Source organism: Saccostrea cucullata, unplaced genomic scaffold, assembly GCF_032062105.1.
Source record: "Saccostrea cucullata isolate Sc308-1 unplaced genomic scaffold, CSIRO_AGI_Scuc_v1 ctg7944, whole genome shotgun sequence".
NCBI classification, from domain to species: Eukaryota; Metazoa; Mollusca; class Bivalvia; order Ostreida; family Ostreidae; genus Saccostrea; species Saccostrea cuccullata.
The window spans coordinates 1-11,273 of NW_026926955.1; the positions used below are offsets into that span (position 1 = coordinate 1).

The window sequence follows — 11,273 nt, forward strand, 5'->3', positions numbered from 1 at the left end:
AATTTGCATAACATTTTATTTATCATAAAAATAAATCTTCATTAGAAAAAAAAAGATTCCCGCTAATATACCATATTCTTATTGAAAGCATAATTCTTGCCTTGATATACACACGAATAATACTAGAATTGATTTTTAAAAGCGATATTTTCAGAAAATCCTGGATATGTATTCATTCCGGCTTACATTGTCCTTTTCTTCAGTTCTTTTTCTGAGGAAAGTGTTGAATATAGCGTCAGAATGAGACTGATTACAATTATAATATTGACCTAAAATTAAAAATAATTACTTGTATTTCATAACAATTGGCTATGTTCTGCACTTCTGCTTCAATATAAATATGTAAAATATTCCAAAATATTAAAATATTGAAAACTATTTTAATTTGTAGAGTCGGAATTAATGACGTAATAAAATCATGTAAAATGACAACTTCCTACCAAAATAATTCCAGCTACGGGTCCAATAAATCCATACAAAGCTCCACTTTCAAATGATAACCAGCAACTATAAAATAATAATATTAAACGACTTTTCAAGAAGATTAGAAAGCTTTATTTTAAATGTGAATATTAAAATCAAAGTGTTGAATTAAGAGATTAAATGTACGTACCTGGTTTGTAAATGATAGTCCTTGCCCGAGGAATATACGATTCCGAAAGTAACTGCGGTTATGGTAAGTGGTATAACTAAAAAATATTTACGATTATCTTTATTCACATTCTAGATGACTTGTCACAGATATTGTTATCCATTCTATTTTCATTATGGCAGACACTTTATGCTATACTCACCCGTGACAACTACCCACGTGACTTTACCGAAAGCATTGGCATGGCTTTGAAGTGCTGTTGCTTTAGACAGTGATAATTTGACCAGAGAGATACTGCTGAAATAGTGACACCCAAGGGCCAGCATCAGAAAGAAAATAAATAGGAAAAGATAATGTAACAGTGCTGTTATGACAGTGCACCCGACCTGAAAAAAAGTTTAAAGAAGATTACGCTCATTACCTGGACAAGTACTTTTTCCTATTGAAATTTATGGACATAATGAAACGATGATCAAATTCAAAAGTTTGTTGAAACAAATATTATAAGTAAAACATTGTAAGCAAATATGGATACCTGACATATCAGAAAAAAAATCGTTAATTTGCTATTACAGTCCATCTTTTTTATTGAAGTACACAAATAATGAAATAGTTTTTTTAAGATTCTGTGGTATCTTTTTTTTCAGTTTATTGAGATATATAAATTATAACCAAAACATTACATGTATAAAGGTTAATAATGTAAGGTTTAATTGTAAGACAAAGGGTAAGATTTTAACCACTCTTAAAATAATGAAATTCTTTCATAAAAATCAATCAAAAGCTTACTTCATTCTGTACTTTATCAACTCCAATTAGAAATAGCGTGTAAGCCAAAGAGAGACTCAAGCAGAGAAGCACTATGATCTTATTTATTATTTGGTTGACGTTGACCGTAATAGACCTGTAAAGGAAGAATGCAAATGCAAGTTATGTCTTTCTGTGGTATAATCTGATTTATCATATAGTTTAGTAAAAAGTCTTCCACGTGGCACAGAAGTACAGTCAAGCGCATGGAAGTGGCAAAATTTTCCGTGTGAATGGAACGTTTTGACCTATCTTCAATAGGAAGTTGATTTTCATATAATGACTCACCTTTCTTTAGTAAGGAAAAACGCGGGACACTTTGTTTATTTGAATGCAAAAATATAATAGCCAATCAAATTGACGTTCTACATAAACACCAAGTAAGCATGTGTTCGACTCATACATGTTTCATGGTAACTCAAATTAACATGATAAATTCATAACTATGTAGAAATTTGTTTCAATATGTGCTTTTCAGAAGTCGGAACTCTTTAACTCTCTCTTATAACTTGAAAAATATCCATTTCAGCCTACCTCATGCTGCTTATTGCTATAAGAATGAGGTGTCCTAAAACATTACAATATCTTTTCATTTCTATAGAAATGAGCGTGTTGTTATGCTATAATTGACGTTCAATACATGACTTAGAACGTTTCATCAAAACAAAAAAAAAAAAAAAACCACTTTAATGCGCTTAATTGTAAAACATCTACTCTAGAGTCAGGTTGTAAGGTGTTGATCCGCAGGTTCGAATCCCTCTGTGGACCACAGAGACTGGTCTTTTGGATGAAGCCGTATAAAACTAGTTCCCCTGTCACAATAGACCATATGCAGACACGAAAGACATGCCTCACTACTAAATGGTCCTAAGTGCCCCGTTACAAAAATTTTTTTAAATGAGATTCCTCATATGAGCGTCAAAATTAAGAGGGATTTTATACAATAATCAAACAAAAAAAAAAACAAAAAAAAACATTGTAAAATATCTAGTGATCGCAGATTTTTTATTTAATCACTCACTTCCAGAAAAAGATGTAAATAATGGCCGTCAGCAAAGAAAGGAAGATTGATATCGAGCAACCAATTATGGAAATCCAATTCAATGCTACTTCTTCGTCCTGTATCTGTAAAGATGAAAGGGCTATCTCAATCATTAAAGATAATATTTTGACGTTATTCTTTCTATAGTGTGATAATCAGAATATACTATTTTTTGTTACACTGTGAAATTGTCGTATCAATATACGAACGATATTTCAATTCATACCTTTGAATATGGTCGCATCAGTACTGCAAAATTTGTCACATGGTTGCATGCACAGTGATGATAAAGATCATCTGTAGATAGTAATTTACACCCTGGTGTTGACCAACCACCAGTTCCGTTACTGTAATATATATTTAATATTTTACCAGACATTATATGAAATCATTTATATTAATATTTGTTTGGAAAAAAATAAATCACTGTTTAGCACTTACTTGAGTTGAAAGTCCCAAAATACACATTCGCTAATGAAATTGTTAGCCTCCTAAAACGGATAGGGAAAAGAAAAAACGTATAAAGAAACCATGCTTTTATTAATGGATGAATTATTAATGGACTTAAATATTTACGGTCAGACCACATGTTCCTTAAAAATATATAATTTTTCCTGAGAATTCGTTACTGACATATAGGTATTGAAACAAATTTTTCTCACAAAAAATTAAGGTACCTAACCAGACATTTGGACAAGATACTGTTATGGGTCAGAATAACCCTAAATGCCAGCAAAGATCAATCACACAGTTTAAACTTAACAATAATTTATTTACAGTAATATACAAATCATTAAGTACAAACTTAGCAAAAATCTAAAAATACATACATCAGAGTGTCCGTTGCTGCACACAATGTCCCAGTGAAATTATATCCCAGTAATACCTCAATGATGCTTATACGACAATCTATTCAGAATTATTGTATATCTATGCATTGAATTGACAGGGTATTTATACAGTATCATAAATCTAGAATATTCTAGAAATTGTTAAAACATGATATTACTGGAACAATCTGGACATACACAAAATTTAAGAATGTTCTAGATAAAATGACCAAACATATTGACCACTCTGGAATGTTCAAGAAACTTAATGTTACTAATAATATACAAGATGAAACAATACAAATACAACACATCTCACAACACCTCCCCCCTTAAAAAAGTTTGAATGTCAATGAAAACTTATATTATTAAAATAAAAGTTTTGTACATTAATACAAAATCTAGTATGTTTACGATACTCTTGACAAAGCGTCTGCAATAACATTGTCTTTGCCTTTGATATGCTTAATTGTTATGTTGTATTCTTGTAACAACAAACTCCATCTAGTCAGTCTTTGATTCTTGTTTGACAATTTATGCAAAAATGTCAGGGGGTTGTGATCCGTATATACAAGAATTGGATGCAAAGTAACATTCAAATAAACATCAAAATGCTGTAAGGCTAACAACAAAGCAAGGCATTCCTTTTCAATGGTGGAATACTTTTGTTGACATTTTGTAAGTTTCTTTGAAAAATAAGAAACAACTCTATCTACATTATCACTATGTTCTTGAAACAAAGCTGCCCCGATTCCAACATCACTAGCGTCAACGGTAAGCTTAAACTGCTTAGAAAAATCTGGAGATGACAGAACTGGGTTGCTCATAAGGACAGATTTGATTTTATAAAAGGATTTTTCACAGTCTTTTGTCCATTCAAAGTTAACCCTCTTCTGCAAAAGATTTGTAAGCGGACTAACTACTGAGGAAAAATTTGGACAAAATTTTCTGTAAAACCCAGCCATGCCCAAAAACCTCATTAACTCTTTCTTGTTTGTAGGAATCGGGAACTTTGCAATAGCTTCCACTTTAGCCATAATGGGTGTAACATAACCTTGACCTACTTTATGACCTAAATACTCTACATAAGCATGACAAAATTCGCTCTTCTCAAGGTTCACAGTTAAGTTTGCTTTAGCTAAAATGTCAAATAAAGCACGCATGATTCGGAGATGTTCGTCCCATGTGTCGCTGTATATGACGACATCATCAATGTAGGCCTCGCATCCCTCAAGGTCTTGAAGAAGGGAGTGAATCATCCTTTGGAATGTAGCCGGTGCGTTTTTCATGCCAAAAGGCATTACTTTATACTGGTAAAGTCCATCTGGTGTAGCAAAAGCAGATATTTCTTTTGCTCTTTCTGTTAACGGTACTTGCCAGTAGCCTTTTAACAGGTCAAATTTACTGACAAATTTCGCGTTTCCAATGTTGTCAATACAGTCATCGATTCTAGGTATTGGATATGAATCAGTTTTGGTAACAGAATTCACCTTTCTAAAGTCTGTACATAATCGGTACGAACCGTCCTGTTTTGGTACAAGAATACACGGTGAGCTCCAATCACTTTTACTAGGTTCAACAATGTCATTGTCCAACATGTACTGCACTTCCCTTCTTAGGTACTGCAATTTTATTGGATTCAGACGGTACGGATGTTGTTTGATAGGCAGAACGTCACTCACTATGACATCATGACAAGCTGCATTAGTTTTCTTTGGAACATCCGAGAAGATTTGATGATACTCATTCATCAAGTTTTTAACTTGTTCTTTTTGGTGAATGTTCAAATGTCCAAGTTTGGCATCAAAATCAGCCAAAATTTCTGAGTTTTTCAAGCGGACACTCTGATTACAATCTTTCTCATTCATTTCTACACTCGTATCACTTTCAATACAATTTTGAACAGTCTTAGCATTGGCTAAAGTGGAAACTGGTTTTACAGAATTTCGGTCACACCTTTCAAAATACTCTTTTAACATGTTAATGTGACAAACCCGTTTCTCTTTACGTCGACCTGGTGTCTTAACTACATAGTTTACATCACTAATCTTGCTTTCAATTTCATAAGGGCCATAAAATCTGGCCTGTAAAGGATGACCAGGAATAGGTAAAAATACAAGAACCTTATCACCTGGCTTAAACACCCTATTTCTAGCATCTTTGTCATACCACATTTTCATTTTCAACTGAGAACTCTTCAAATTTTCTTGTGCTAATTTACAAGCATTGTAAAGTTTTTCTTTGAAATCAGACACATAATCTAAAAGATTAAGATCACTAGTCTCAGTCAGCCACTTTTCCTTCAGCAATTTCAAAGGACCTCTAACTGTATGACCGTACACCAATTCAAAAGGACTAAACCCAAGAGACTCCTGGACTGCCTCTCGTGCAGCAAATAGTACAAGATGAACCCCTTCATCCCAGTCTTTCTCATACTGGTAACAATAGGTCTTCAGCATTGTTTTTAGGGTTTGATGAAAACGTTCTAGCGCTCCCTGGGACTCAGGATGATAAGCAGTTGATCTATATTGCCTTATACCCAACTCATGCATGACTTGCTGGAACAACCCCGACATAAAATTTGAGCCTTGATCCGACTGAATTGCCTTGGGTGCTCCTACAAAACTGAAAAACTTGGTTAGGGCCTTAACTATGCTCTTTGCCTTTATATTCCTTAGAGGTATGGCTTCAGGAAATCGAGTGGATGTACACATAATGGTAAGTAAATACTGGTTTCCAGATCTGGTCCTAGGCAAAGGTCCTACACAATCCACCAACACTCGACTAAACGGTTCTTCAAAAGCTGGAATGGGTTGGAGAGGAGCAGATGGTATCTTCTGATTTGGTTTACCTACCATCTGACAGACATGGCATGACTTGCAAAACTTCGAAACATCCTTTCTTAGCTTAGGCCAATAAAAATGACTCAGAATCCTATTATAAGTCTTATTGAAACCTAAATGACCAGCCATAGGTGTATCGTGGGCTAAACTCATGACATCTCGATGATAAGCAGCTGGGACCACTATCTGGTGAACTTCATCTGGAGAAGCGTCAGGTGGTCGCCATTTTCGCATAAGGATGCCATCTTTCATATAGAAGCATTCTCCAACTTTAATAGCCTCTTCTGGTGGAAGTGCCCTCTTACTAAGTTGAATGATATCTGGGTCTATATGTTGTTCAGAGAGTAAACGTTCTCGGCTGAGGATGTCCTTGCCTTGGCTAACTAATGGATGCAACTCATCATCCTTACCACCAAATTTTGGTAAAAATTCTTTCTTCTCTTGCTTCTTGATATTGTGTGGTTCCATGCTGGTTTGAGTGCCATCAAGGTCAGATAAGAAAGTGTCATTCAAATCAATATCAACAGAGGAATTCGTCTCGTCAAAGGCTTTAGTATGGTCTGCCTCCATTTCTCGTCTTCTGGCCATCGCTCTAGTAACAGCACATGCTGGATAAATGTCATCATCTTCATCATCGCACATGACATCTGAATTGATTTTCTCACAAACTATAGGATCAGGTACAACCTTCCCACCAGCTAAATCGTTGCCTAACAACAAAGAAATGCCTGGAACAGGAAGAGTAGGTCGAACACCTACGATAACAGGTCCAGTAACTAAATCTGACTTTAAACTAATTCTATGCAGGGGAACATCAATGACGCCTAGCTCCACACCCTGTAATAAAACTGACCCACCAGTAGAAGTCTGCTCAGACAAAGGAAGCACGCCCTCTAACAATAACGTCTGTGCAGCACCAGTATCTCTCAAAATCTGGACAGGTTTTATTTCGCTAGAGTCACCGAGTGAAACAAATCCCTGAGACATAAAGGGCTTATAATCCTCCATAGAATCAATAGAACTGGACTGTGAACCCTGGACATCAGGAGTGTCAGAACAAATCGAAACTAAGGCTTCTCTATCACCTCTAACTGCCGCACAAGCATGTGGTTGAGTTTTATCAAAATCATTTTTTCTCTTAAGTTTAAAGCATTCACTGATCAGATGACCTTTTTTCTTACAATAACTACAAGTAGGAAGCGACCCTATTCCAGAAGATCCTTCAAAACGTCCTGGACCGGACTTAAAACCACCTTGGGATGGAGACTGGGAACTTGTGAAAGACTGAGACCCTGAACCACTCTTTTTATATGTGTCTGAATTGGTAGAATTACTGCTAGTCTGAGATCTTGAAACAAAATTCTTTTTATGAGACAGAGCATAAGTATCAGATATGACTGCTGCCTCTTCAAGAGTTTTCACATTCTTATCTTCTAAATGTGTTTTCAAATCTTGAGGAACACACTCCTTAAACTCTTCTACCAGGATGACTTGGCGCAAATTAGCAAAAGTTTTATCAAGTTTCTTAGATCTAAACCAGTGATCGAATAAATCTTCTTTCTCTCGTGAAAATTCAACAAATGTTTGATTATCAAACTTCCTATACTTTCTGAATTTTTGTCTATATGCTTCAGGTACTAATTCATATGCTTTTAATATTGCTGCTTTGACCTTCTCATAATCTAAACTCTCAGCTACCCCTAGTGCAGAGTATACCTCAGCTGCTTTGCCAACCAGTACACTTTGTAACATCGTTGACCAAACATTTTGTGGCCATTTAAGATTCTCTGCGACTTTTTCGAATTGGGGAAAATATTTGTCTACAGTTTTTTCTTGAAATTTTGGAACTAATCTGATATTTTTTGCTGCGTCAAATTCAGTTTTGACAACTGACGGTTCTGGTTGGTTTTGTAATTTTAATTTCTCTAATTCAAAGTTCATTGCACGCTCTTCTCTTTCTGCTGCTAATTTGTCTAATTCAAATTTTCGTTCACGCTCTCGTTCTTCTCTTTCTCTTTCTCGCTCTTCTCTTTCTTTTTCTCGATCTTCTCTTTCTAATTTTTCTCTTTCTAATCGCATTTTCTCTAACTCTAATTGAAACTGATATTCTGCCATTTTGTAAGAGCCTAACTCTGATTTAATTGTATATTCTGGAAGATCATATTTTTCAAAGACGTTTTCTTCTACTAGTTTGTTTGCAACCTTAATTCTAATGTCTTGTTTTCTCTGAGAGGATTTAACATCTAACCCAAAATGCAAACCTAATGCAATCAAGTCATCCTTTTTTAACGTATCAAAAACCTGAACACTTGGTGAACTAAGAAAGTCTGTGACCGAAAATACCATGTTGATTTTTGCTGGCTTATAATCAAATTTAACGGTTCAATGAACAAAATTCTGACAATAAACTGCAAAAGTGCAAGAAATTCTTTATCCCGGACGAGCCCCCAATTCTGTTATGGGTCAGAATAACCCTAAATGCCAGCAAAGATCAATCACACAGTTTAAACTTAACAATAATTTATTTACAGTAATATACAAATCATTAAGTACAAACTTAGCAAAAATCTAAAAATACATACATCAGAGTGTCCGTTGCTGCACACAATGTCCCAGTGAAATTATATCCCAGTAATACCTCAATGATGCTTATACGACAATCTATTCAGAATTATTGTATATCTATGCATTGAATTGACAGGGTATTTATACAGTATCATAAATCTAGAATATTCTAGAAATTGTTAAAACATGATATTACTGGAACAATCTGGACATACACAAAATTTAAGAATGTTCTAGATAAAATGACCAAACATATTGACCACTCTGGAATGTTCAAGAAACTTAATGTTACTAATAATATACAAGATGAAACAATACAAATACAACACATCTCACAACAATACCACAGGGTCATATTTCTTAATACATAACCCTTATGGGTAATCTTCTGAATGGCCTCTATCACAATTTTTGGTATACTTATATTTAAAAACATTTTGAAAACAATTTAAATATCAGAAGAGAATGACAAAAAGGAAAAACTTTTTAATGTAATACCAAGAGATACAAAACATCTATATTAGGAACGTGTCCTCAGAACTTAATGTTGACTATTGATAAGAGTTATACGTACTACTCCTTTTATGTCTTTTAAAAACTTTAAATGTATTGGTTGGTCTAATGTTCCTCCAATTAAAGGGTCTTTGAGAGTTAATGACATGATATCAGAAGAAATATCGTATCCTGAATTTTCTGTCACTCTAAAAAAGATCAAACAAACAAATCTATTATCAGATGCACACCTTAGCTATAAATTAAGCAAATATGCGTAGATTTTTTCAGAGCTTCTTACCTCTTACCTTTTGTTATCATTTAAAGTTTTCTCAAGTGTTATGTTCTCTTTCACTCTGGAAAAAACGATTTGTCTTATTGATAAGAATATTGGCTATAATTTAAGCATACGTACATATCTCGATTTATCTAGAACTTCTTACCTTTTGTTGTCATTCAAATTTTTTGCTAGTGTTGTATACTTCACTGCAAGGTAGGGAATACCTAAATTTTATTTGAAGAAAATGTTACCTTTTTGCTTTCAGGACAGCCAAGAAAATATTGAATGAAAAAAGGGTTGTATAAAGGAACTGATATTACTTTGATTAAAACCATTAGCTTGTACTGGAAACACTAGCGATGAAATTAGGATGGTATTGTTTTCTGGGAAATTAACGGGTTGATCTGCTGGAATCTTTGCAACTGTAAAAACTAAGAAAATGGAATAAAAAATGATTATTGTCTTTTAAAAAAAATTTTTAAGGACAGACGATAAGTTCCTAAATAATATATACTTTTTTCCGAGATTTTGTCATTGGACTGATGCTATTAACTGATATGACTGATAACAATGTTTACTCACCAAAATTTAGGTACTTAGACTACCTACCAGGCATTTGTGCAATATACTGGCTAGAGGATGATGTTCCCAATATAATACTTTTGAAAATAACTCAAGTTTTTTTTATACAATTAGAAACCACTTTAAATATTACATTAAATTGATTTAATTTAATGTTTATATATTACGAAGATATACAAAACAGATTTCTGAGGAATGTAGCGTGAGACCTTAAGAAGATGAAAGTGGAAAACCAATTAAAAATAAATGTAACTAGTTTTACTTTATTCAGTATTAAGTCACCTTACCAATATTTTTTGTTGAGTTAAATGTGATGCTTTCGTTCTCGTTGACCTTCTCTAAGAGATACAATCCTATTTTGTCCACGGTCTTGAAGATTTTATTGACTCTTACACTAACCTGGATAATAATAAGAGAGTAATGTTTTATCCTAATTTAATACAGATATTGCTTAATTAATTATCACAATGATAATTACCTCCTTTGTAGAAGTGTTATTCCAAGCAGCAGTGTGATTTTCTCCTAGTATATTGTCGACTGTTGTCACAATCAGCTGAATGCCAAAATGAATAATGAAAATTTGTTGTTTACATGAGTGATGAGATGAGATTATAAAAACTAAATATCATTCACCTTATACTATGACATCTGTTTATGAGGAGACATTTCTCGAATTCTCGTACATTTAAAATAACAATCATGAATATATCATACCGACTTTCGAAGTGTAACGTTGGACCTATTGGAAACATCAACAATTTTATTCAGCAAATCTATTGAATTATCTAAGTCTTCAGGAGTTTGTTCGCTGTCTGTTGAAAGTGTTTGTAAGTTTAGAAGTGCATGGTCTATCGTTTGCTTTATTTCTGTCTTTGATAAATTTCCTTGGAGAGCTGAATCGACCTAGAAAACAATTATACAAAATGCATTAGATGCATTAAAGTCTTTTTAGTAATGCTATTATGAAGTGTACAAACATTATTTTATTTACTTGGTTGTTATAAATAATATACTACAGTTGTCCTTATGACATTATATACCATGTCTTTGATGTTTTCAATCCTCGGCACACCGTCCATGTGTGGCCTTTCATCACGTAATGGAGTTATTGGGACTATAGAAGAGAATATCATTTAAAAATCAGCTTACTATAAAACGCTTTACTTTAAAAACTTTAATTCAAATATGCGCTTGTAAATGTTTGTTTATATTATTGACACACACTCCATGTGTAAGTTTA

The 11,273-nt window shown here is 33.7% G+C and overlaps 1 protein-coding gene across 1 annotated transcript; it reads right to left on the reverse strand.

Moving 5' to 3' along the window:
* Positions 1 to 164: 164 nt before the first annotated feature.
* Positions 165 to 10,931, reverse strand: LOC134273042 (adhesion G protein-coupled receptor E2-like). The gene is made up of 15 exons (XM_062755211.1): positions 10,748 to 10,931; positions 10,512 to 10,586; positions 10,321 to 10,432; positions 9,772 to 9,882; positions 9,615 to 9,675; positions 9,480 to 9,527; positions 9,254 to 9,380; positions 2,883 to 2,932; positions 2,668 to 2,788; positions 2,421 to 2,524; positions 1,382 to 1,496; positions 795 to 978; positions 614 to 689; positions 441 to 507; positions 165 to 269 (listed from the first exon to the last, which is right to left on the reverse strand). The coding sequence occupies exons 7-15, from the start codon at positions 9,338 to 9,340 to the stop codon at positions 183 to 185; spliced, it is 891 nt and encodes a 296-aa protein (XP_062611195.1). The 5' UTR covers positions 9,341 to 9,380; positions 9,480 to 9,527; positions 9,615 to 9,675; positions 9,772 to 9,882; positions 10,321 to 10,432; positions 10,512 to 10,586; positions 10,748 to 10,931; the 3' UTR covers positions 165 to 182.
* Between the last annotated feature and the right edge of the window lie 342 nt (positions 10,932 to 11,273).

Excerpts from the sequence above, each read along its gene's own strand:
- LOC134273042 (XM_062755211.1), bottom strand. The coding sequence starts at position 9,340 with ATGTCATTAACTCTCAAAGACCCTTTAATTGGAGGAACATTAGACCAA. Across the intron at positions 2,933-9,253 it reads TAAAAGACATAAAAGGAGTA|GAGGCTAACAATTTCATTAG; the intron begins GTACGTATAACT and ends TATCCGTTTTAG. Across the intron at positions 2,789-2,882 it reads TTTTGGGACTTTCAACTCAA|TAACGGAACTGGTGGTTGGT; the intron begins GTAAGTGCTAAA and ends TATATATTACAG.